General features: G+C 29.6%; 2 protein-coding genes and 1 pseudogene across 3 annotated transcripts; all 3 read right to left on the bottom strand.

The window, feature by feature from the left end:
* Positions 1 to 3,527: 3,527 nt before the first annotated feature.
* On the bottom strand, positions 3,528 to 5,167 carry LOC129895046 (receptor-like protein 51). The gene has a single exon (XM_055970678.1). It carries the CDS (start codon positions 5,069 to 5,071, stop codon positions 3,785 to 3,787), a length of 1,287 nt encoding a protein of 428 aa, XP_055826653.1. The 5' UTR covers positions 5,072 to 5,167; the 3' UTR covers positions 3,528 to 3,784.
* A 10,259-nt stretch (positions 5,168 to 15,426) lies between these two features.
* On the bottom strand, positions 15,427 to 16,139 carry LOC129894923 (cytosolic sulfotransferase 12-like; annotated as a pseudogene).
* A 4,327-nt stretch (positions 16,140 to 20,466) lies between these two features.
* On the bottom strand, positions 20,467 to 22,299 carry LOC129895908 (uncharacterized). Of its 2 annotated transcripts, XM_055971693.1 has the most exons (3): positions 22,207 to 22,299; positions 21,545 to 21,655; positions 20,499 to 20,895 (listed from the first exon to the last, which is right to left on the bottom strand). In XM_055971693.1, the coding sequence occupies exons 1-3, from the start codon at positions 22,285 to 22,287 to the stop codon at positions 20,638 to 20,640; spliced, it is 450 nt and encodes a 149-aa protein (XP_055827668.1). In that variant the 5' UTR covers positions 22,288 to 22,299; the 3' UTR covers positions 20,499 to 20,637. The 2 variants fall into 2 exon arrangements, with proteins under 2 accessions (XP_055827669.1, XP_055827668.1); XM_055971694.1 differs by lacking the exon at positions 21,545 to 21,655 and having other exon boundaries at positions 20,467 to 20,895.
* Between the last annotated feature and the right edge of the window lie 3,455 nt (positions 22,300 to 25,754).

Below are 25,754 nucleotides of genomic sequence, written 5' to 3'. Positions count from 1 at the left end.
CCTTCCAGTGATCCCGAATTAGCTATCCGTTGATCCATTCAAGCTATTAAATGAGAGTTGATAGCCTCAAATCTTGTTGTTAATCCCTTTTTCCATGTGTTACCTCCTTGATTCGGCAAATAAGGATAAGACAAATTCCAATGCAGGTCCTCGTTAAAAAGCAATCAAAACGAAAGAAAAAACAATACATGCATACACACTATTCAAAATTACATTTTATTAGGTCTACGTCGTTAATTATTCATGGTTCCCACAATCCTAATTATGGATTTAGCTACCATAATCAAATTATCACAATTCATATTACTTTTGGTTGAAGCATTAAAAGAAAAGAATCGAGTGGCGACATAGTAACCATGGGACCCCTACTAGCAAAGAGAATGATCTTTAGATCAACTATCCTATCACATTTTTGTTTTAGGAAAAAACTTTTCCAAAATCTTTTCTTTAAACAAAAAATATTCCCCAAAATTTGCTACTTTAAAGTGGTACATTATTATTCTTCACCAAGAGTTGGCCCATCAGTTTAGAATTTTGAAATTTCAAAGAAATGATTAATGCATGAAGTTAAAAGTTCCTATCTTTGTAATTTTAGAAATATAACCACAAAATTATTATCTCAAGTTATCATTCTTAATTCTCTCCCTCTCTGTATGCTTCCAATTGGGGATTTGGGTTATTTTTATTTTATTGCATTGAAGTTACTAAATTATTTTTTATTACAAAATACTCATTCAACTGATTTATCCAATTTTGTTTGTCTAAACCTCTTTCTTTCTTTTCAGTTTAACCATCTCGTATTTGAAATTCACTTGAATCAGAAATTTATTGATCCGATTTATTTGAATTTGCATAGGATAGGCTACACTGAGGGAAGGGAAGGCATTGCTTACTGAAAAGTCGTTTAATCCTAATGCCCAATATCAAATAATCTCACCCTCTTGGTAATAAATTTTCCCTTTAATAAGCCTTACACGTCATTCATTCAAATTAATCAGGTTAGTGGGTTTCGATACCAAATATTATGCGGCAACTCAAATTAATCAAATTAGTGAATTTCAATATTAAATCATTATAGAAATATTAATAGAAAGAATTTAAGGCAATAGTATGAATGAGGTTACAACTTGTCTTCAATATTATCTATAAGTCGATAAGTATAATTAGCCAGATCAATGGATTTTGAATATAGGACAGTTATACCAAAAAAAAAATAAGGTTACAGCTTGTATTCAATACTGAGATGATCATTTGGGGACAGTGAAGAAGTAAATGCATTTAATTTTTATCAGAATATTAAAATATGAAAGAATAAAGTTTGGTCCTCCTTTTAAAATTAATATATTAACCCAACACGAGCAATAATGGTCAAAGCTGGCTGTTATAATGATCTTTCATTATTCTGTACACATAAAAGCCAAGATTTGTCACCAACCTGGCATAGCCTCATATTAAAGTCATACATTTGCATCAAGTACCTATTATTTATTTCTAACGTATGCCCACATTGAGTGTAGAAAAGGTTAAAAAAGAAAAAGCAATTCTTATAGATCAAGTAGAAATCCTAGCAAATGGTGGAAATGATGATGAAATGTAATCAAAATGTCTGACAAGATCAATAAACAAGTGAATCCAAGCCTTTTTTTTTTTTTTAACTCCAATGGTTGGATTATGATATGTTCAATCACTACCATATAAGAAGGGTAGATGGACTTCTTTCTTCTTCTTTTTCAAGGGCAACCTTGTTCAAGTAGTTGAGCACCTCCATCATCGACTAATAGATTGAGAATTTGAATCATGCTGGAGGATAATTGAAAATACTATATTTTGATGAGAGAAAAAAAAATAGATGTACTTTTTTGTTTGTCTTTTTATGACGATTGTGTCCAAGGCAACTTGCAAGAATCTCGACTTATGAAAAAGTACGTACTTGTTTGGAATTTTTCGCTCTTCTATATAAGAAATATGCCTCTCTAGAAACACTACACTCTGTAGCTCAAATGGTCCATTATGTTCTCTTATCAGTCTATATTCTTATTATACGTCTTGTGAGTGCGTTTGGATCCGCGAAGGCAATCTACCGGCTACTTGCTAATTCCTATCAATATAGGTATCGAGCAACTCTGCCTAAAAACAAGCCTTAGGTAGAAAGGGAAGGAGAGAGTAGATAGATTTCGAAACAATTCACAGACAGCACTCATTTAGAATGTTGATGGAAGACAAAGGAAGTAGAGTATCACTTGAAGTACCAACCCTCACATGGCAAAATATCCAGTATAAGAGCTGGAAGAACATGGTTAGTTAGGTACCTATCTTTTTTTAAGCCTTGACGAGCTAAAAACAGGTAAAACAACTAATAAGACTGAAAAAAATTTGAACTATATTGTAGAAATGGTGGTGTGTGGGGCATAACCAGCGTAATCCCACATGTCGGATCTAGGAAGAATATTGTGTATGCGGACCTTACCCCTACCTTGAGATGTAGAGATGTTTGCCACGACAAAATACTAAAGATAGCATGATAAAACATTCTGGAAAATAAAGAAGGGAACAATAACTAGAACAAAATAATACTATAATCGAAGTACAAGAAACACAGAGTTCACACTATAGCTTGTTAATCACATTTTCAACAAGATCTCAAGGACTCACAACAATAAATACATTAGTCGGAAGCAATAGATGTTACATCTAAAACGACATTTAAAAATAACTTGTGTCTTTGTCCCAAGCAAGTTAGAATCGGCTGGATCAATTATCCTGTCTATTATCAAAATAGGCATTTTAAAATGAAAGGAAAATAGCATCGTGGTAACACCCCTAGTAATCCTTTGTGGTGATTAGGTACTATAGAGCAGCCCCTACCTGTGGCACATCCTCCAAAACTCTTTTGGAGAATCTGACACATACCCAACAGTATTTTTGAGGAGTCCAAGCAACATAGCTAAGGAGGGGACTAATTGAGCTTCTTCTGTCAAAATGCAATAATGTGCCACTAATGAACTTTTTTGTCTACAATGGAGATATCGTTTTCACAGCATTCTGTTAGATCTATAAAAACACTGACATCACAGGGCATACGAGGCATGTTGGAAAGTCCAGTAGAGCACAAAGCACAAAGAAAGCAAAAGAACTTGCAACAAAAAATCATACAATTAACAGCGAAAATGGTGATTTTTGCAGTTAAAACAGAGGCGATAGACTATAGAGCTAATTTGGTAGATACTTCATATTGTCGTTATGTTGCTTGGACTCTTTTACGAGTAAGTCTTCTATACGGTTCTATGGAAGCACCCGGTATGGGTATGTCAACCTTTTCCAGGAAAGTACCCTAACCCTTATCACACTCCCATAGGACAAGGGTACATCAAGACAAATGAAGGATCCACACGACATAGATTGTCATGACTCATAACCAACACGTGAAAAATAAAGGGATCTTTCAGATTGTCAATCAACAGATGAATGCAGCAAATGCCCAATCCAAAACAACAAAATGTTGTAAGCAATTAAGATGTCACCATATATGTATCTTGAAATCAAAACCATATACCTCAATCCATCAATAGAAAATACATACATAAAAGAAAATTTCATAAATAGGCAACTTCTCTCATCATACACTTAACCATCAATTTGGCCGCCTACTTCCTTCAATCACACCAAATAAAGTAACCACCGCTTCTATTTCTACCAAGGTACAACTGTATAATTAACTAAACAAATTTCATAATCCAATTAAGAAATTTCCTAAACTAAACGAACCAAGATTTCATTTTTATACTCATTTACAACATTTAGCCAACAGAATCAAGAAAATAATTAAGAATACAATCGAGGAAAGTGCAATGGAAATACCAAGAACAACCTTACTTGGTCCATGACTATGTTCCTGGTGCTGATACTCATCATCAGCATAATCATCAGAATCATCGCTATCGTCCGAATTTATCTCCTTTGATGCTGGAGGTGACATAGGCAACCCATGTTTATCACAAGGAGCAATCCCAAGCTTCACTTTAGAAGACAATGTGGAATGATTATAACAGAGATTCGAATTTTCTCCCACCTTCAACACAACCAATTTCTTTATAAACGAGGCGTTAAAAGGCAAAACCCCGTGAAAGTTATTCTTCTCAAGATTCAAATACTTCAATCTCTTCATATCAGAAATGAACTTAGGAATAGTCCCATTGAGCTGATTAGACCCCAAATCAAGATGAACTAATCCTGGAATAGCAGCAAATGAATCCGGAACAGATCCAGACAACGAATTCGAACTCAAAGACACATTTTGCAGTGAAGATAAATCACCAAACGAAACAGGGATCGTTCCATTAAGTGAATTCGAAGACAAATTGAGGTAAACAAGATTCTCAAGCTCAGTTAATGAATTGGGTATTTTCCCTTTCAGTTTATTCGCAGACAAATCTACGTAACTAAGATTTGTATGCCAATGTTTAGGCAAATACCCAGTAAGATTAGCATTCGAAATCGCAACACTCTGCAAATTCTTTATACTATCCAAGATTATAGAAGGTCCACTAGCAACAATCGAAACATGAGAAACAGTTAAATGAGTAACATTCTGCAATTTGCTAAGCCAAACCCCAGTTAGTTTCTTCAAACTATTAACACAGGTAAAAGATTTCAGATTCAAAGCAAGCTGAGAAGGTAACCTAATAGGCGAAATGGGGCAATTGAGTAACCCCAAATCCTTCACTGTAGACAATGATTTCAAAGCAGTGAGTGATAATGCAACATCCTCTGAGCAGTTAATGAGGTTTAATGAGACAATGTGACGAAATGGGGTTGAAGAATCACAAATGGTGGTGGAATTGTGAGATGGTGAACATGGGTTTTTGCCTGTTGGGATGTTGAGTGATTGTAGAGCTTTGAGTTGTTTTGGGTCAAGAATTGAAGATGATGTATGAGTTGAAATAGGAGAAGGTTTTGGAGATGGAGAAGAAAGAGGTGAAGGGGAAGTGGAAGAAAGTGAGTTTGAAGTGAAAATGGTGAGGAAAAGAGTGAAAAATATGAGAAGAAAAAATGGATCTGGAGAAGAAGCCATTGTTGTTGTTTTTGCTTGAAAGATTGTTGCAACTTAGTATTGAAGTTTGTACAGAGAAGATAGTGCAAAAAAGACACCAAAGGGTCACTGTCTTGGTGGAGTATCTATATGCCCTTGGAGTTTGATGTAATTTACAAAAAAAAATAAAAATACATTTTCCATATAACTAAACTCAAAGGAGATCGCAGCAAAGTGGTAAGTATTTTTTCGCTCTTAATTAGAGGTTTTAAATTTGAATTTTTTTGAGTACGAAATCGTTTTTATTAAAGAATGTTTTACTCCTTAATGTTAGACTTTTCGACATGAATTTGAATCAAATTCTAATATAAATATCTAATAAAAAATAACTAAACCCTAAAAAAGTGTACAAAATATTTTGCTTTCATGCATAGTGTGAAAAATTACTTCTAAGGTTTACAGTATATTATAACGCAAGCATTAAAAGTTAGTTAAGAAAAAAAGAATTGTTAGGAAACTATATCTAAGCCGAAAAAAAAATTATAATTGAAAGAATGCACCATGTGACTTATATGAGATTTTAAAAAGCAAGTTTATTACATTTTTAAGTTACTTCATTTGACAACAATATGGAGACGATATTGAACTAAAGAACTTTCCTATTTATTGAACATATAAAAAATTTTAGTTTAAAATTCAGTTATTTTAATAAGATTTTCAAATTCATAAATTTTAAATTATGTTAAAGTACCTTTTCTTCCTTTAGGTGAAAATATCTTTCTTAAATACTGAACATTTATGCAAAAGATGATATCATCAAAGTTTACTTTTGTAAAAGAAAGATTTAAATTTCCATATTATTTGGATTGCTTTTATTTGTTATATTTACTTTTGAGGTTGAATATATAAGAAAAAACAACTGAAATAAATTATGTCTAATCCATTCACCTATAATCATTAATAATTTGCCTCTTTTGATTCTGATTGAAAAAAAAACTAAATTGCTATGTCTTCCATGATATTTTGGCTTGAAGTAATTAATAAAACATACTTCCTAGTCTCAATTCGTATTTCTCTTTTATATGCCTTTTTAAAAATATTAATTCTATTTTTTAATCTATTTTAATCTTATTCATTTCTTAATATATTAAATATTTATTTTACTTATATGTCATCATCTCATAAGATATATATAATTTTCAATAACAATTGCTATTAACGATAATATAATATTTCGACAGATAATTGAGACCGAAAAATAGTAGGTTTATTAAAAACCAAGAAAGATCAAAAGACAATTACAAGATCCAAAGTTTATTAAAAATTGTAAATTTATAAGTAGAAGTGAAGGGGCACTAAAAATTTATATATATAAAAAGCTGTTTTTATCCGTTATAAAAGGGCAAGAAAAATACAAATATTTTCAACTGAATACAGGTGTATGCCAGCTCTTTATAATATGCTTTTTTATCCTTCTACTATTTTTGGTCCTTTTCATGGTACTATCATTTTCTAGGAAATAGTAATTCCTAGAAATACCATAATTAACTATAAGACTTTGTAAATAATAAATAGTGTGATTTTTCTTTAGGTGGGGGGTGGGGGTGTAGGATAATATAATTAGTAATTATTAACTAAGACTTTGTAAATAAATAGTGTGATTTTTCTTGAAATAACATAATTTTAATATTGGTGTTAACATTATTTTGACAAAGGAAATAATACAAAAAAAATGTTTTAGTATGATAACATTTTAATTGATAAATGATGAAAAATTTACACTATCGGATCATTTGAATCGTAACCGTAAGTCATTATCTATTTTCTAAAAACAATCTTAATAATTCAGAATAATGTAAAATATTTATTTACACTATAAGTTCATATAACTTAAACTCTTTATTAAAATAGTCTATAGTTAAATTATAATAAGAACATTCTGTAAAATGAAGTGAAATCTAGTTGCATGCAAAGAAGAAGAACTCGATTATGTATTTTGAAAAAAGAGAAAAATAAATAGCATTATTTATACCGTTCAAATTCTGAATTCGTATTTATGTTCAACTAACTTGTTTGATTAAGCACCTTAGAAATCTTTGAAGCTAAGTGACTAAGTAGAAGAAGCTAGGGTAGGGCAATATGAAAGCTAACAAATCAAACATCGGACGATGATATATTATACATAAAAGTTAATAATATCAAGAAGACACACATTTAACGTTATAGCTTAATGCTTCACATGGCATAGATGGAGTATATATGCAATCGAAAGCAGTGTGTGCAACGAGGGGCATATCTATTGCGTAAGTTATGGAATCAATCGAATCTAATAACTTTAATTCAAATTCTAAATATTTCTTAAAAGATTCACAAAACAAGTAAAACTAATAGATTCCGAGTTCGGTAATCAAGCAGTTATACTAACTTAATATCTCAAATTTGAACTTATAAAATTTAAATTTTCAATCAACCTTTATGTGCTGCTAACTTGTTTGGTTGAGCATCTCGAAATCTTTGAGGGCGAGTGACGAAGGAGGAGAAGGACATGCTAATTCAACAACTTTAGCTTAGAATTTGATCAATATGTATTAGCTTCTTTTATTAAATAAGTATAAATAATAAATTTTGAATTACCTGATAAATCATCAATCGTACGAGCTATGATAGAATTCCAAATTTAAATATATAAAATTCAAATTCTGAATCTGTCTTTTTTGAGGCAGAGTGACTGAGGAGAAGAATGGCAGGGCAATTCTCCTTTGGCAAAAATAATATAATGTTTATGCAAAATATATATTCATTTGCCAAAGGAGAATTGCACTGTTATTACTCACACCCCATTTTACTTCCATGCTTATATTTTAAGCTTCTTCTAATAAATCTCATATTGCATGCTTGATTTTCCACATAAAATGAACACATACTATATATAGTGGAGGTAGTGAAGGATATTATTGGCATATGCTTAATATGTTCTTGGAAGACAAAGGAAATATTGACCTTTTATAATTTTCTCCTTTTGTGATTTAGATTCTTTTCAAGACTTAAATAACTTCCTATTCACAAGTTTTGCTTTGCTTCAAATTATGTGTCTTACTTTTTTACCCAATTGGTTAGAGAAATGCCACCATATTATATTTAGTATTCCACACTTTCAGTTCATGAGATATTATTTGACTAGCTAGACATAAAGTTTTTTTAAAAAAAACTTTTGAAACTTGTATATGTGAACTAAAATATGCATAAATATTAAATTCAAAATTTAATTACTTTTTTTAGTACACTAAAAAAGATTACAATCTGTCAAAAGCAACGCCTCTGCCAAACAAGGAACTCCATAACTTGAGCGCATTTTCCCAAATTATTAGATTTTTATTATGCTTGTGCTCAAGAAGTCAGCAACTTGATTTGCTGAACAAATATCTGCAGTGTTTAAGAATAGCCCTAAGATGATGATATGATAATGTATTTAATTTTCTCATTCTTAATCAGTTTGACAACAAGTAGATAATCAGTTTGACACCTCTACTTCTTGGTATTTTATCAGGTTTGTCGTATATTTCACCTCACTTAATCCCCACAACAACCATCTTTCTTCATCATTTCTAATAATATAATTTCATCTAAACGCGACATCTTTAGATTGTGTCTTAAACTTATTCACATTACTCTATAAAATCCAAATTCTGAACTACTTACACTATCTCAAAATTTTTAAGGTTATAAGGACCAAGAATATGTACTTCAATTCGAAGAATGTCAAGAACAAAAGCAATGAGTTGGTGGAGGAGAATGTGCCATTGAACCTCAAGAATGTGCTATTCTTTTTTGTTTTCTATTTTTTTGGTCTTGAATTTTAGTTCTCCTACAAGTTTTTATTTTGTGCAAAATTAAGAGTAGAAATTCTAGAGTTAAAAGAAAGCCACAAGCTTGAGATGCTTCATTTTCAACTATTTTCTTGTCTCAATTTAGTTCCTTTATGTCTCTTGGAAATGGTAAAGAGCCAGGAACTTATTTTACTAACCCTTTCGTTTCACTTTACTTAGCTCTTATACTATAACATAATTTTTTCTTTTTATTTAATTTTGTTAACAAATCATGATAAATTTATCATTTTCTTCTGATATGATCCTTATTATGAAATAATTACAATTTAGATATTCAAAAATAATTAATATAATTAATTTAGTAAAATAAATCCTTAGTTAACAAATATTTTCTTAAGAAGAATATCAAATCAGCATAGATCAAGTAAAATGAATTGGTGGGAATACTTGTCAAACATGAATGGTTCAACATCAGCATAATCTCACTTATATCAATATTCCCTTTAATTACTTTTTAACGGTTCCATAAAATTTGATGTATATTCTAATTGAGGTTGATATGTATAATTAATAGAGATGATAAATTTAATGTCATTTAATTATCTACATAATGAGCGCTTGAGAACACGCACAGAAATTTTTTTAAAATTTAAGTCATAAATATGAATACTTTATCATATTTTAATATGCTCAATTGGAACATGATATAATTCGAGTAGTCCTTACACATAGCATATGCATTGAAATATACTCCTATGAAAGAATATTGCATTTTTTCTCTTTACTATAAAAGGGTTTCAAAGTATTTAGAAATGTTCATCAAAACCATTGGTAAAGAGACACAAAATAATTCAAATTGTGTGTGGATGCATTACTGGGTTAATCTTCTTTGGCAAATAGCCACATCTTCACTATATTATTTGGTGAAAGTTTGGTCATTTATTGCCAAAGAAGATTTGCCCGGTAAATCACCTATACAATATATTATAACATGAGTCACTTCAATATTTACAATAAAGGTAAAGATATTTATTTTAATTTTCTCAATATATGCATCTGTTCATGTGAAAGAATCTGAGCATCTAAGTGGGCTTAGGGCAGTGGAAGACAGATTGGGCTCAACATGCTAATAATTGGGCCTGAAGCAATGTCAATGGTTCGATGGGCTAAAATGACGTTGGGAGAGAACTCCATACGCTCCATAGACAAGTGAGGTTTGCTTTAGTGGTTGAGCACCTCTATCATCAATCGGTAGATTAAAATTTTGAGCCACGTTAAACGATAAGTGAGAACACGATTAATTCTCATGATGGATAGTGTAAAAAAAAAAGTGTAGTAGTGCAGGAATGGGCTCACCAAAGATTAGCTATGATATCATGGTAAATGTGTGACCATTATATCGAAAAGTTTCGTCCTCCTCACTAGTGTACCGAAAACTTCTAATTTTTCTTAAGCCAAATATTACATGAAAAGGTTTTTTGATAATGGACAATGTGAGTCTTGAATCAGGACCTTTGTCTACTCTATCAATAAATGAAATGCATATCAAAACACAACCGTCAAATCAAACATGACAACTCATTGGACATACATTAATTCCACAATTACTTTTTATTTGAAATACAAATAGCTAATTTTCCACAAACATTCCATTGGAATTTGACTCGTCGATAAGGGAGTTCCCATGCAAAATCTTTTGAAAACTCTACCGACATAAGAAAAATCAAATTTTGATGAATTCTATCAGAAATTAACAATTTTCTGACAATATTATTTAAAAAAAATATATTATCAATGAATTGTAACCTATTATAGTAAATCGACTATTAAAAATTAATGTTCATCAAGAAATTTTCATGAAATCATCTTATAAATGATCTGACTGCATAAATATTTCTTACAGTACTATTAATACCTTGAACGTAAACTATTGTACCATTGGCGGAACCCATCGGTGGCCCCTCAAAGTTGGCACCAACTTTCACTTAGATACTTCAACTAAGATTTATTTATTTTAGACACCTCAAGTAAGGTTCTGATGTGTCATTTTGACACTTTTTTTTACAATCACCCAAATATCTAAAGTGTGTGTAATACACTTGCCGCTGATGTGTCAAAGTGACCAATTAAATGAAGTTAATGACCACTTTTTTTCTAATCAAAAGTCATTATTTTAAAATTATTTTTGATATATCTGTCATGTTTCTTCATTTAATTGGTCACTTTGACACATCAGCGTCAAGTGTATTACACACACTTTAGATATTTGGGTAATTGTAAAAAAAAATGTCAAAATGACACATTAGAACCTTACTTGAGGTGTCTAAAATGAACAAAGCTTAGTTGAGGTGTCTAAATGAAAGTTAGTGCCAACTTTGAGGGGTCACCAATGGGTTAGGCCTTGTACCATTTTCTTTTCATGACTTGAGAGTATATACAATATAGTGCTCTTTTTATTTTAGGTGGGAACCGGAAAGAGAGAAGAATCTAATAAAGAAAAAAAATTCAGAGATTTGTGAAAGTTATATAAAAGGGGAAAAAAACCTTGAAAATTGTTCTAGCAGCATATGCCAATATCCCTTTTCTAAACATCTCAAACTATTGACTATATTATGCTAATTGTTTGGCCAAATCAGCTAAAAATACGTATAACATGATATGATATATTTGCCTTGGGCAGAAGCCCGCACAATTCAATTTCTCCAAAAAGTGTCACACTATTAAAAAGTATTCTTATATTTTAATTATATCTTCAACTATTAAAGTGAGACATTATTTTCACACACAATACAATTTTTTGACAAAGGGGTTGAAACAATTTGGCCTCTCATAAGAGGGTAAAGACCATTTACCTTCTTTTCTTCAGCATATCCAAATGAATCTATCTTCATGTTTGGTTTGAGATATTAGTTAATCTCAAAATTATTTTATTTCATCATTAATATTAAAATGATGAGGGTACTATTTCAGGTAAAAGATAGAATAAAATAAAATAAACTTTACCTAAATTCCATAATGGAAAAGTCTAATTACTATACATCCCTCATTGTACCAAAATTACCCGATATCCCCTTTTTTTCAACCTTTCTGATACATTAGTGATGTATCTGATACATCAATTATCTATAGAATAATTAATGAAGATCATCTATTTATGGATAGTATCTTAATATAAGGTATGATTGGTTCTTTAAATCAATTACTGATCTAATTAATGAGATTAATTTAGTTAAAAAAATAATGGTTGTGTACATGAAAATTCAAGCAAAAAAACAGAACATAAATTCAAACCAAATTCGATTTCAATCTTTTTTTCAGTTTTGTTGATACATAAGTTATGTATCTGATACATCAACTTTAAATGTAGAATAGCCCTATATGTCGTTCCAAATCTCAATGGGTGGGACGGGATATTCTTGATGACGTATTTCATTCCCTGCATTGACATGAAAATGGTTAAATACAACTTGAACTTTATACATAAATACGATGTATCATATGCATTAAAATATCTGATACATGAGATGAGATTCTGATACATACAGAAGATGTATCAGAAGCAGTTATATCTTATAATCTGATACGTAAGTGTAGATGTATCAGAATCATTAAAATTTGAAACAATAAAAACTGACACTTAAACATGATGTATCAGAAATAGTAAATCTCCAAAAAATTGCATTTGAAAAAGACATTATGTATCTGATACATAAATGTAGATGTATCAGAATCATTAAAACTTGAAACAATAAAAACTGACACTTAAACATGATGTATCAGAAATAGTAAATCTCCAAAAAATTGCATTTGAAAAAGATATTATGTATCTGATACATAAATGTAGATGTATCAGAATCATTAAAACTTGAAACAATAGAAACTGACACTTAAACATGATGTATCAGAAATAGTAAATCTCCAAAAAATTGCATTTGAAAAAGACATTATGTATCAGAAGAGATATCGCTTGATACATGATAATCTGATACATAAATGATATGTATCAGAATCAAAAAACTTTCACTAAATTTTCATTCTAAAAAAAAAACTTAATTGAACCCATACCTTTGGGAGATTAGGGCGTGTTGTAACCCCTTCAATCTTGTTGTCTATTTCTTTGGGTGCATGTTTAACTGTAGCTTTCGACTTCAATTTCTCACGTAGCTTATCCATCACTGCTGAATTGTTACGATGTTTGGATCTAACCTCGTCGTAACCTTCCCAAGATGAATCAGAACCAGGTGAAACAAGAATTTCTTAATTTTTATTGGACTGTTTGAGACCATGAACGGATTCCATATGTATCATTGAAGGTATGAGAAACAAAAATAGAAAGATTTACAGAAGAAAGCAAATGATAATAATTTTAGAAGATTTTTCAAAGATTTACAGAAGAAATCAAAAGATACAACTTTTAGGAGAAATCAGATTGAATGAGGATGAAGTGAAATTCCATATAAGGAAAGATTAAAATATACCTTAGTTGGAACCTTGAAATTGATTAACGGTTGAAGAGGATCGAATTAAGTAGAGCAAATTAGGGCGAGGATGTAGGAGGAGGCGGATGTATCAGTGAGGGAGAGAGAGCTAAAGGAAAAAGAGTGATTTTGGAATTTTTTTGGTGTAATAGGGAATAAAAGTAAATATAGTAGGGGAATATGTGTAAAAAGGTAATTTACCCTAAAATGTAATTTACGAAATATCTCAAACCCATAGGATATTCTTACTTAATAAGATGGGAATGTTGATTTGTTATTTTCTTAACTGTTCTCTCCTTCTTTCTTTCCTATCTTTTGTATAAGCTTTTATTAGTGTAAAAATGTATGTATTTTTAATTTTAATTTTTTTTTAAAAATAGTATACATGTATGTAAATAGCTTTGCTCTTAATCACTTGTTCTCTTTATTATAAGGTGGTAGAGTTGTTCCATTTAGATTAAGCTAGAGAATATATATTTGGCTCACTTTCACTTTTACTTTTAGATGCTTAAATTGGAACATAATATATGCGACTAATTGGTTCTGTTTTATCAAAATCTAAAATATTAGCATTTGGTAGTATTATTGATTTCTTATGTAATCACGCGAAGCACAGGTAATTTCTCTAATCACAAAATAAAATAGAAAACCAACCGCCTCTAACCTCATTGACACTACTGTAGTACTAAGTAGCAATAATAAAAACATTATTTGTCTATGACAAATATACGAAATATGAATTTACTACATAATTTGCAACAATTTGAATGATGAACATTTAAAATAATAAAGGTACTGCAATAGAGTCAATCACAAGCTAATTTTTTTGGGAAATTCATACCACTAGACAGAGTATCTAGCGGTCCTTTATTGAAATAAAAAAATTCTCAATAGGAATAAGATCAAATAAGGGGCTGGGCCTTACATTATCAATTTTAGGGCTAGGCATAAAATATCAAAAATTGAATTACCAAATCGAACCGATTATTTCGGTATTCGGTAATTCGGTTCGATATTCGGTACTGAAATATAAAATTCAGTATTTCGGTATTCGGTATTTTCGGGAAATACCGAATTTTTATTTTTTTATTTTTTTATTTTATTTTTTTATTAATACAAAAAAACTGGAAAAAAAAAAAGAAGAAAAATTACCAAAAAGAGAAGAGTTTAGTAAGAGGAAACTATCCATTTTTTTCATTTCCCTTACCACTTTCATTTCAACTTTTCCACGTTTATAGCATACTATATGCACACTTTCAAACACGTACATTATGGATAACTGCTAAAATTTAAATTCATGTACATATAAAAATTATAAATTCTAATTTCAAATTTATGCAATTGGTTAAGAATTCTAATTTCACTTTGCATGATTTACTACGTCAGTTATCTACATAAACTGTTTGGTAGTTACATTAAAAACGAAAGATTCCAACTCTTTCATATCTTTGCAGAAACTAATTAATAATTAGTGCAGTGATGTAGAGTTTTTGAAAAAACATATGTATAAAAATTATGTGTGATATATTAGAGATTTTTGTTTTCACTCTTTTTCATCATTTTTATTACATGGTAATATTTTTTTAATTCTATATCTATTCATAAAGTATTTTCTCTTTGTTTATGATGTATCATTTCTCCTTCGTAGAATGTGGCTTCAGAGCAATTTCGATTTCGGTATTCGGTAAGTTAAAATGCATATATTACTTAATTATGGTGTAGTAATAAAAATGTAAGTTAAGATATGTATTTATTAGGTTAATGTAAATATTAAATGCGGACAAATTTTTATTGTACATTAACTATTAAAAAAATATGGTATTATCGAATACCATACCGAATCGAAGTTTGATTTACCGATTACCGAATTACCGAACCGAAGTTTGAAAGTTCGGTATTTGATATATACTTTGAATTACCGATTACCGAATTACCGAATCTGAATTTTAAAAATACCGGAGCGAATACCGAACGCCCAGCCCTAATCAATCCTAATAAGGTAATGAACGACTCCAACATTGATATTCCAAAATAAATAATTGCACTCAACTGGCATATATCATAATAATGCCTAATCAAGTTTATGTAAACTTTAATCCAGATCCTTCTCTTTCATTTCTTCATACATCAAGAAAAGTACTTTGTTTGGTTTTTCTATGCTTTGTTTCCAATAATCCAACACGTGATTCCAAAACGGAACATAAACACTCACTCCCTTACAAAAAAGACCAAACATTTCTTCAATAGAATTGGTGTCTTTGTGATGAAGTCTTAAATTGTTTGCAAAATGACACAGAGAAATATAAGTGTCCCTAGGATTCCTACACAAGTAAACAAGTTTGGTTCTTGAATCTTGGACAGATTTTGGCAATGAAGCAAAGGGCACATGAGTTGACAAGAGTCTAGGTGAAGTGAAGGATGAAAAATCAGGTACTCGACCATCAACATAGAGTGTATGTTCCGAGAATGGAACAAGAACATGAGGGTTCTTGACAAATAGGTGGTTTTGTTCAAAAATAGGATGTTTCATTCGATTCACTAGAGAGAATAAAAGTGGTTTTAGCCAAGTAGTTCCTGATTTTGGAGTTGTAATAAGGATGATATCACTGTCTTGAGCTTGAAATTGTTGTTCACATGAATCACACCTTGGATCAATCTTGGTGATTTCCAAAAACCTTGGTAATTGTAGATATATGATCCAATCCATCCTTTTTCTTTTGGTAGGGTAGAGAGCAATTTCTTACACTCTTCACTTAGGCTATCCTCTTGTAAATATTTGGGAGGAGAAGTTTGAGAAGTTGTCATTGTTTTGAGGATTGAGTGTCTTCGTCTAGTCTATATAGAGATAGATAGATTACCTGCCATTATCATTTAAGTCACCAAATTAAATCATAATTTAAAAAGAAAAAAAATAAATAACTTTCCAAGTGATAAAGAGTGTTACATCACCTTTCTTATGTCCAAAATTGCATAGATGCATGGAAAGATAAATTGTCTCTCATTTTCATTTTAGTCACATATATCATATTTTTTTAAAAGGAAATATGATAAATGACTTTCCTAGTCAGGGAGAGTGCCACATCACTTTTTTGTGTTTAGAATTATATAAATATATAGATACATACGGATTACGTGTCATTATCATTTAAGTTAATTAATTAGTCATAATTTAAAAGATGAAAAAAGATAAATGACTTTCCTAAGGATATATAAAGTGTGGCATGTTACCTCGTATGAGATAAATTACCTGCCATAATCATTTAAGTCACCTTATTAATCATAAAGAAAAAGGATAAATGACTTTTTCAATCATATATAAAGAAAAAAAGATAAATAACTTAAATGACTCTTTCATTTAAGTCACCTATTAGTGAAAAAAGAAAAAAAAAACTTTCCTAAGCATATATATATAGTGGAATGCCACCTCTTATGAGACAACTTAAATGCCATAATTATTTAAGTCACCTAATTAATCATAATTTTAAAAGGAAAATAAATAAATGACTTTCCTAGCTAGTCATAGGGAATATTATATGATCACCTCGAATTACATAGATAATTTACCTGTCATAATCATTTAAATCACCTATTAGTGAAAAAGGAATAAAAGATAAATGACTTTCCTAAGCATATATAGAGAGTGGAATGCCACCTCTTATGAGATAACTTACCTTCCTTAATCATTTAAGTCACCTAATTAATCATAACTTTAAAAGAAAAAAGATAAATAACTTTACCAATCATATAGAGAGAGTGTCATGCATGTTAATTACCTCTCTTGTGAGATAATTACCTACCATAATCATTTAAAGATACCTATTAGTGAAAAAGGAAAGAAAAAGTAAATCACTTTCCTAGTTAGAAAAGATTTCCATTTCTTGTTTCATATAACTTTGTTAGAAATTTCGTCGTCTTTGAAAAGTAATGGTGAGATGAAGGTTTAGTCTTTGATGCATTTCAATTTGATAATTTGTGTGATGGGCACTTCATCCCCTATTTGTTTTGGAGAAGAAGGAATAAGTAGATAAAGCGGAAACTCTTTATGTTAGGCTTGTAGAACCCTTTTTGTTAATCGAGCATTGGCAAGTTTACCTTATTAGTATTGTTTCTTCAATTTTATTATTACCTGTTGGTTTCTTTACTTCAGTTTTCGTATTATTTGTTGTTAGCTTTATTTGTACCATAAAATCTTCATTGTTGTATTTCCTTTCAAATACTTCTTGTTATATATTATGTTTTATTTGAGCCGATGGTCCGTCGGAAACAACATTTCTACCTTCACAACAACTAATGAATCTGTTAATCTTGTTCTTGCTTTGCAGGAATTGAAATTAATCTATAATTGCATACCATTGGATGAATCACATTGCTAAGAACCTTGCTTGGGAGATAAAAGAATGAGTTCTTCATGATTTTAATATACATGAGTGATATACTTCCCTTGTATTCATTGTTGAAGTGATCAATTTTCCTCTTATAGTTTGGTTTAATAATATATACTCCTTTCTATTTCAGTTTGTGTGACATTAATTTTTTATTAGTTCGTTTCAAAAAAAATGATATATTTAATTTGGACAGTGCAGGAAAAATGCACCTTGTGTTGAAAGAAGAAAAAACTATCATATAGATATATTTAAAAGATACATGAATTATCTAAGTTCATGCATTAGAAAATCATATCATTAAAGACCAATCATTTTTTTTATACTAACGATATTCAACTAACCATTGCCACGTGTTTAATTGCATATATTGCAAACTTTGAAGTGATCACTGTTATTGTATAGGAATAATATTGTATGAGTGATTTACGGGGCAAATCTTCTTTGGCAATAAATGACCAAATTTGCATCAAATAATAGTGAAATTTGGCTATTTGCCAAAGAAGATTAACCCAGTAATGCATCCACACACAGCTTGAAGGTTTTTCTTGACCAATTGATTTGATGTTTGTATATTTCTAATACTATATGAAACTCTTTTATAGCAAAGAGGAAAAGGTAAGTATTCTTTTATTAGAGTATATGTCAATGCATATGCTATGTATAAGGACTAAAGGAATAATTGATTTGAAGCGCAAATTCTTAGCATCTTCTTTCACACTTAAAATATATACCTTTTGCGACGTTTTAGTTTATGTGATATAATCTATTTTTTTAGTATGTCCTGAAAAGAATGACACACTTCTAAATTTGAAAGGAATTTACTTTATCCTTATCATTTTACCCTTAGTGATAAATTATTATAACCAAATAAATGTCATGGTATATTAAACGCCCCAATTTTCAAAAGTACTATGACATGTTTCAGACTACAATTTTTTTAAAACAAAAATATTTCTTTTTGTGAGGCCCTTCTAACTTGCTAACGCACGACATTTAGTGCACAGACTGTCCTTTTTTGGTTCAATTAATGATGAAAAGATTTTCATTTCTTGTTTCATATAACTTTGAAAAAAAAAGGTACAATCCTGAATTCGCCTCTGCAATATTATTGGAGATATGGAGGAGAAGTTATTCTTTGACCTTCTAATTAATTACAAGTAAAAGTGAATTTAGGAGCAGTAATTGATGAGAATTTATGTCAACATTAACAACTCATTGTGACACTTATGAGAAAACAACAATAAATAGCAGCATAATATCACAAAAGGGAAAAAGTGTGAGATCTCTAAAGTTTTTGACCATGATTCCATGAAAAAGAAAATTATGTTGTGGAATCTCTTGCTGTTGAATATTAGTCTTATAATTAATGGCATTTGTTGGCATATGTTTTCTTGTTGTCATAGACTCATAGGATATCTTATTAAGGTGCCAATAACTCTGAGCTCTCTATATGCTAGAGATTGGATTTAGGGGTGTCAAATTTAGTTAGCCGATAAAAATATAATTCGTTCAAACGCAAGTTATTGATTGAGCTAGTACATGCTTGTTGTTGAGGCTAGTTTGGGTATAACCCAAATTTTTTCATATAAATTTTGAGCAAAATTTGGATAGTATATGTAGTACCATATGCCGGCCAAGGTCATAGGTCTGATAGATTGTAACTTGTGTCTCAGCAAACTCAAAATTCTAAATTTGCGTGTAGCCTCAACACATGTAACATTTGAAGTGATCCAAACAAGATATACATTATTAGTGGGAGGGGAACAAAAATAGGACTAGTTTGAAAGAACATTAGCCTTCTTCAACAATATCTTTTCAATAAACAGAGAGAATAAATCAAACAATTAAAGAGTCAATAATGAATTCATTATGGAGTTACATGTTAAATCAAAGAATTAAAGAGATAATAATGAAGTCATGATGGAGTTATATGTTCTATTGGCAGATTCATAATTTAAATATTATGAATTTTGAATTCTATGTGAGTGAATTGATTCCAAATTTAACATATGAATATCAAACTTCAATCAAAACTACTGAATTATATCGAATTCGTATCTAAAAGCCTACCTCCAACGCTAATTAAATGTTAAGATTCTTTTAACAAGGAGAATATATTGCAGCAACATCACATGTCTTTTTTTTTTTCCTTTTCTTTTTTCATGAGCATATCCTAAATGAATTATGCCAATATCAAGTTTCTATAAATGTAGGTGAAAAAATCATAAACTACTCAAAGAAATTTCAAAAATTGGAGAGGACAAGAACCGCAGGGTATTCTCCTTTAGCAAGATTGCTAAGCTTTATGCATGAATTAAATTCTTTCTTGCCAAGGGAGAATTGCCCTACGTTTCTTCATTTCCACAAAAGTCGAATCCATTCGATGTCTGGTATTTGTATTGCTATCTGATTTAATTTGAATTCGCGCATTGCAGAATCTAATTTCTAAGGGTGGCGCTTTTAACGGCGGAGTTATTAATTAGGGGTCGAAAACTTAAACAGGTGATATATTTAAACTAATTCTCAAACTTAATTAAAAAGTTGGATCGATAACACGGCTTTTCTTTTATTTTTCATTCGGTATTTGATATTTGGAGTTCGACTAATTTAAATTTGTGCCACTTAGGACTCATTTGGGGGAAACGCTTGCTATCAAAAATATATGTTTTCATATTCAAGACTCGAAATCGAAATCTCTAATTTAGAAAAAAGCAATCTGCACGATTAATTGGTGGCAATAACACTAAGTTATAACGCAAACAAGGAATTAAAAGAGTTTAACACTTTTAACATTTTTGTCTTTTCTCTTTCACTTTCATACCTTGTGGCTAACAAAAAGAAAGTGATTTTTTTAACCCTCATTACATGAACAACTAGATAGAAGGATAATAAGAAAAGGGGGAAAAAAACTTAAAGAGCTACATTAATTCCTCCCCAAAGGAGATAGCCATTTGAAGTGCTCTTGTCAAATTAACTTTTACATCCAAATTAGCTTCATTTTCAGCTTCCACAATAGCTTCCATGCCAAAGAAGTACCTACTTGTAACTCTAGCTTGAACAACACTTAGTTTCATCTCTTCAAATACCTCCAAAATTGACACAAGCACATCTTTCCCCTTTTTGCATGTCACTTTCACCAAAAATCTTGTCCCAATAAGCTTTTCCACCTTCACTTCCTACGTCAACAATAATAATAACTACGCCTCAGTTCCAAACAAATTTGAAGTAGCTCTATGAGCCCTTACTAACTCTCACTTAAAAAAAATTGATTATTGCAAATCTAACTTTGAATAGTTCATAGTTAATGGAAGTTTTTAATAATTTGTTGCTAATCAGTCACTGAGTAGCTCGTAGCTAACAAGTTTTTTTGATAATCCATCACTAATTAATTATGTACTGAATAGAATTAGTGACGATTTTTGTTATCTAACTACAGAACTTACTCCTTTCTACTTCATGTTTTTTTCTAAGTAATGTGTATTTCTAATTCAACTCATGGCATCATCATATTAAATAAAAATAAAATAAAAAATATATTAAATAATATTCCCTTTATTTCAATTTGTTTTTCTTTTTGTTTTGTTAATCCGTTTAAAAAAATATTTTTTTCTTTTTTTATAATTATTTAATTTAATTGTGCAAATGATATGTTTACGAGTTCAAGATTGAAAGACATTTTTGTAAATTCTACAAATTTTTAATTTAGAACCACAAAATTTTTAATTTTTTTTTAATACTCTGTATCAAATTAAAACTATACAAATAAATTGAAACGGAGGGAGTCATAATTTCTAATATATAGAGAGAGAGGGGGGGAGAGTGTACTAATTGGACATGATTTAAGAGTTGTTGATACTCTCTTTGAATGGCTTCTAGCTGGAGTCTTAGCTTGATGATGTAAAGGAAAGCATCCAAGATGATAGAGTTCTTTTTCACCTTCACAAAAATAAAAATAAAAAATAAATTAGGCAGTTGCTTTACTGTTTTTCTTTTTAACACCATTTTTTGAAACTTTAATTTAAAATGATTAGAGGAAAAGAAAATGCACTCCATCCATTTCATTTTAGGTGACATTATTTCTTTATTAGTTCTTGAAAGAGCATAGGGAACTTCTTTATATTTGAGAATAATTGAATTTTAAACTCATACATTTTATCTTTAATATTCTCTAGGTCGAATTTAAATCTACACTAAATGTACTATAAGTCAACATAGTTAATAAATCAATATATTACTACTACTCTACTCAGGAAAAAACTGTTTAACTTCCTCAAACAATAATAACTTTACATAAAATAGAACGGAGGGAGAGGAGTATATAATAGACTTTTTTATTGTCAACAAAAAATCATAACATGTAAAATATCACTTAAAAACTCTTTTTATTTTCTTAAAATCAATGTATTTCAAATTATGTCACGTAAATTAAAACACAGGAAAAATATATAAGCTAAATTAAAGAAGAAAAAGATGATAGTATTATTTACTGATTTGGAGTTTGTAAGTGTTCGTAAAAGGTGGAGCTTGCTACGCTTTGCCATTTTACTTTGCACTCTTCTTGATGCCATTTCTCTCTTTAATAATGGTTTTGTTGATGTGAAGAATGAATAAAGAAGAGGTTTTTATAGAAGGAAAATGATGTAATAAATGATCGCTATGAGTTGTGGTGGAATGATCGGGATTTCTTTATTTTTACTTTATGTCTCGGGCGCGAATGGCTGAAAATTAAAAAAGTTATATTGGGAGTGTTGCTGCCAAAAGTGGATCCTTGCAATGCTCGAATCCAAATCTAATCGAACTCCAATAAGAATATTGGACATCGACTGAAATTCAAAAAAAGAAGAAGATGTAATTGGTGACCAGCAACATGCATGAGTTGTGATGGATAGTTGGAATTCCTTCACCCTACGGTCTCGATAAAAATGAAAAAAATCATATTATAAAAGTGTTTTTTCAAAAATAAATTATACAATACACGATTTAATTTTTAATCGAATTTTAATATAAATATCAAAAAAAAATTATGTAATGGGTGATCACGGAATGTCAAGATATTTGCTGACATACTTCCCTTTTTCTATCTCTAGGTTGTCACTCTCCCTAAAAAAATTCCCTTTATGTGACTATGTTTGATTTAAGTATAAAAAAAAAAATTGTATTGTAATAGAATAAAAAGATATTTTAAAATATTATGATAAGACATTACTTTGATTCACTGTCTGGACATAAGTTATAAAAATGTGTGCATATAAATTATTTCATAGATATTTTTTCGTTGTTTGAACATAACTTTCACTAGGAGTATAATATTAATATTAATAGACAATATAGCTTAATTAACCAACCCTCATTAACCTCTTATTCTTTAATTTAATTTCCTTCTCTTTTTTTTTGTGAAATACTTTTTTGATGAAAATTGTTGGGGACTTTTAATTGTGAAATATTTGGATAAGTTACAAGAGAGTCCAAAATTGGACAGTCACAGGCAATTTGCCTTATAACATGAAAAGGACTGATAGGAATGACAAATGCCATGTAACAAGACAACCCTTCTGAATGCAGGTTAGGTTAGATTAAGACCTCCGCGCTTACTTTCGAGTTCGATTAATTCAAATTTACGTAAATAATAATAATTTATAGTTAATGCATTTACTTGTTAAAGGTAAATGTAATATCTAAACTCTTGAAATTAGAATAAATTCTGCACCAATGGATCATACTACTTGGATGAACCAAATGCACTCTAAAAGTTTAAATCTAAGATATTTAATAGCTTAAGAATAAAGTTATTTATGATCACTTTATCACAATTATTACGAATTGTTATACACAAATACTTCTAGAATAATAATTTCTGCTATAACTTATCAAATATCAAAAAAATAAGAAAATACTTAGGAGTTGTATGGATGTTGGTTAGAAGAACTATTCATGTATTGAAATTAATATAACTCTATACCTTATTTGATTACAAAAATGGAGAAAAATAATCTCCACTTAGAATATTGCATAGTTTTACATTGTTTGATACTTTGATTGTTTTTTATTTTCTCTTTTCCACATAAAACATAATATTGCTAATATAATATTTGGTTCATGCTTGTTTTTCTCACATAATTAATATATGTATAAGTTGTGAGAGAATTTATACATTATTTTATATAGGTCAAAGGGCTTGATTTACCCCTAAACTTTGTTATATGAAGCTGATATATCCTTCGTTTAAAAACTAGCTCATATATACCCCTACCGTTATTGAAATGACACATATATACCCCCACCGTTACAAATTTAAAATAGCTCACATATACCCCTTTCATCTTAAGGAAGTGAAAAAAATAATTTTTTGATTTTTAATTTTAAAAAAATTCATGTATGGGTATATATCTTTTTTGAGAAAGTAAAAAAATTAAAAATTAAAATTTATATACTCATACATGTAAAAAAAAAATAGCAAAGTTTAGGGGTATATATAATCTTTTTCACACATAATTTTTTTGACTTCTTTAATTATTATTATTTGAGTTTCTAATTCTTATTTTATTTTTTATTTTTCATTCTTTGGTGTAAATATAAGAGAAATAAAAAAAAGTGTGAATGGAAAAAAGAGAAAAAAATAAAAAATAAATTTAAAACTATTTTACAGCTATATTGTAATTTAAAACTATTTTTTTTGATGCTATATTGTAATTTAATTTTTGTATCTATAAAAAATATTGGGGCATGTATAATAAATTTTACAATAAAAGTAGTGAGAAAAATAAATTTGACCATCTAAATAATAAAGTCAAATTAGCCGTTGAATCAAAAAAATAAATTATGTGTGAGAAAGATCAAATATACCCCTATATGTATTGCTTTTTTTAATAAAAAACTTTGAAAAATAATTTTAAAAATAATTTTTTTCACTTCCGTTAGAAGAAAAGGGTATATGTATGGGTATATATATTTTTTCAAAAATAATTTATTTGTGAAAAAGATCATATATAGGTTAGTAAAAAAGAATGTATTTCTAATTTAGTAAAAAATAATTTGTAACGGTTTAGGGGGGGTGGTTATATATGTGTCATTTCAATAATGACAGAGGTATGTATGTGCTACTTTTTTAAAGGGGGATATATCAGCTCCATATCATAAAGTTCAGAGGTAAATCAGGCTCTTTGCCCTTTTATATAAAATAGAAGATGAAATAACTAATACGTGAATAAGCAAATCTTGCATAAATAAACCATTTATAACTTATAATCCCTACATTACTAATAAATGCACAACTAATCCTCACATTATTAAAACATGCATAAGTAATTTTTATAAAGATACTAGTGATTTCTACTTGAATTATCATCGATTATTTATCAAAACACACCTTCGAAGCGGACTAGAGCAAAGGTTTGAATACAATCATCAAAAGGCGTGTGATAACTTAATTTGCCCATAAAATTCCATCGACGTAGCAGCTGCCTCACTAATTTTGATAATAAATTGGTGATAGTTTAAATAAAAAACACGAACACCTAATAATTTAGATAATAAACTCCCAAAAAATTATATTCAAAATATCTTTTATTTATCATTAACTCATTTTTATTTGTGGGGGTGAGGGGAGCAAGGAATTTAAATTTGTCAAATTTGTCAGTCAGTCAGAGAAAACTCAGCAATAGATTTTCAGTACTAGTCATCACGAGACCAATCAATTAGCTAATTTCACCCAATGGCTCAACTTCTGTTTGTCTAAATTTGCCAGTGTTGTAGCCTAGCTCACATGCCCTGCCAATTAAAGTTCTCTATCTGTTTTATTCCATGTTATGTCTTGTGTCTTCTTGGTATTCAAAAACCTTCACTTTTCAATAGCCATATACTCACTTTGTTCTTTCCTTCGTTTTATTTTATATGACACCGTTTGATTTGATATGATATTTAAAAAAAATAAAATTAAAGGGTTTAGAATAATTCTTAAATATTTATGTAACTTTAAATCATTTTGTTAAGGTTAAAAGAAAAAAAATTAAAGTTAAATTATCTTTAATTATAGTAA

The sequence above is a fragment of the Solanum dulcamara genome, chromosome 7 (assembly GCF_947179165.1).
Source record: "Solanum dulcamara chromosome 7, daSolDulc1.2, whole genome shotgun sequence".
Classification (NCBI taxonomy): Eukaryota; Viridiplantae; Streptophyta; class Magnoliopsida; order Solanales; family Solanaceae; genus Solanum; species Solanum dulcamara.
The sequence above is the reverse complement of the archived record's forward strand: the minus strand, read 5'-3'. Positions and strand labels throughout refer to the sequence as shown.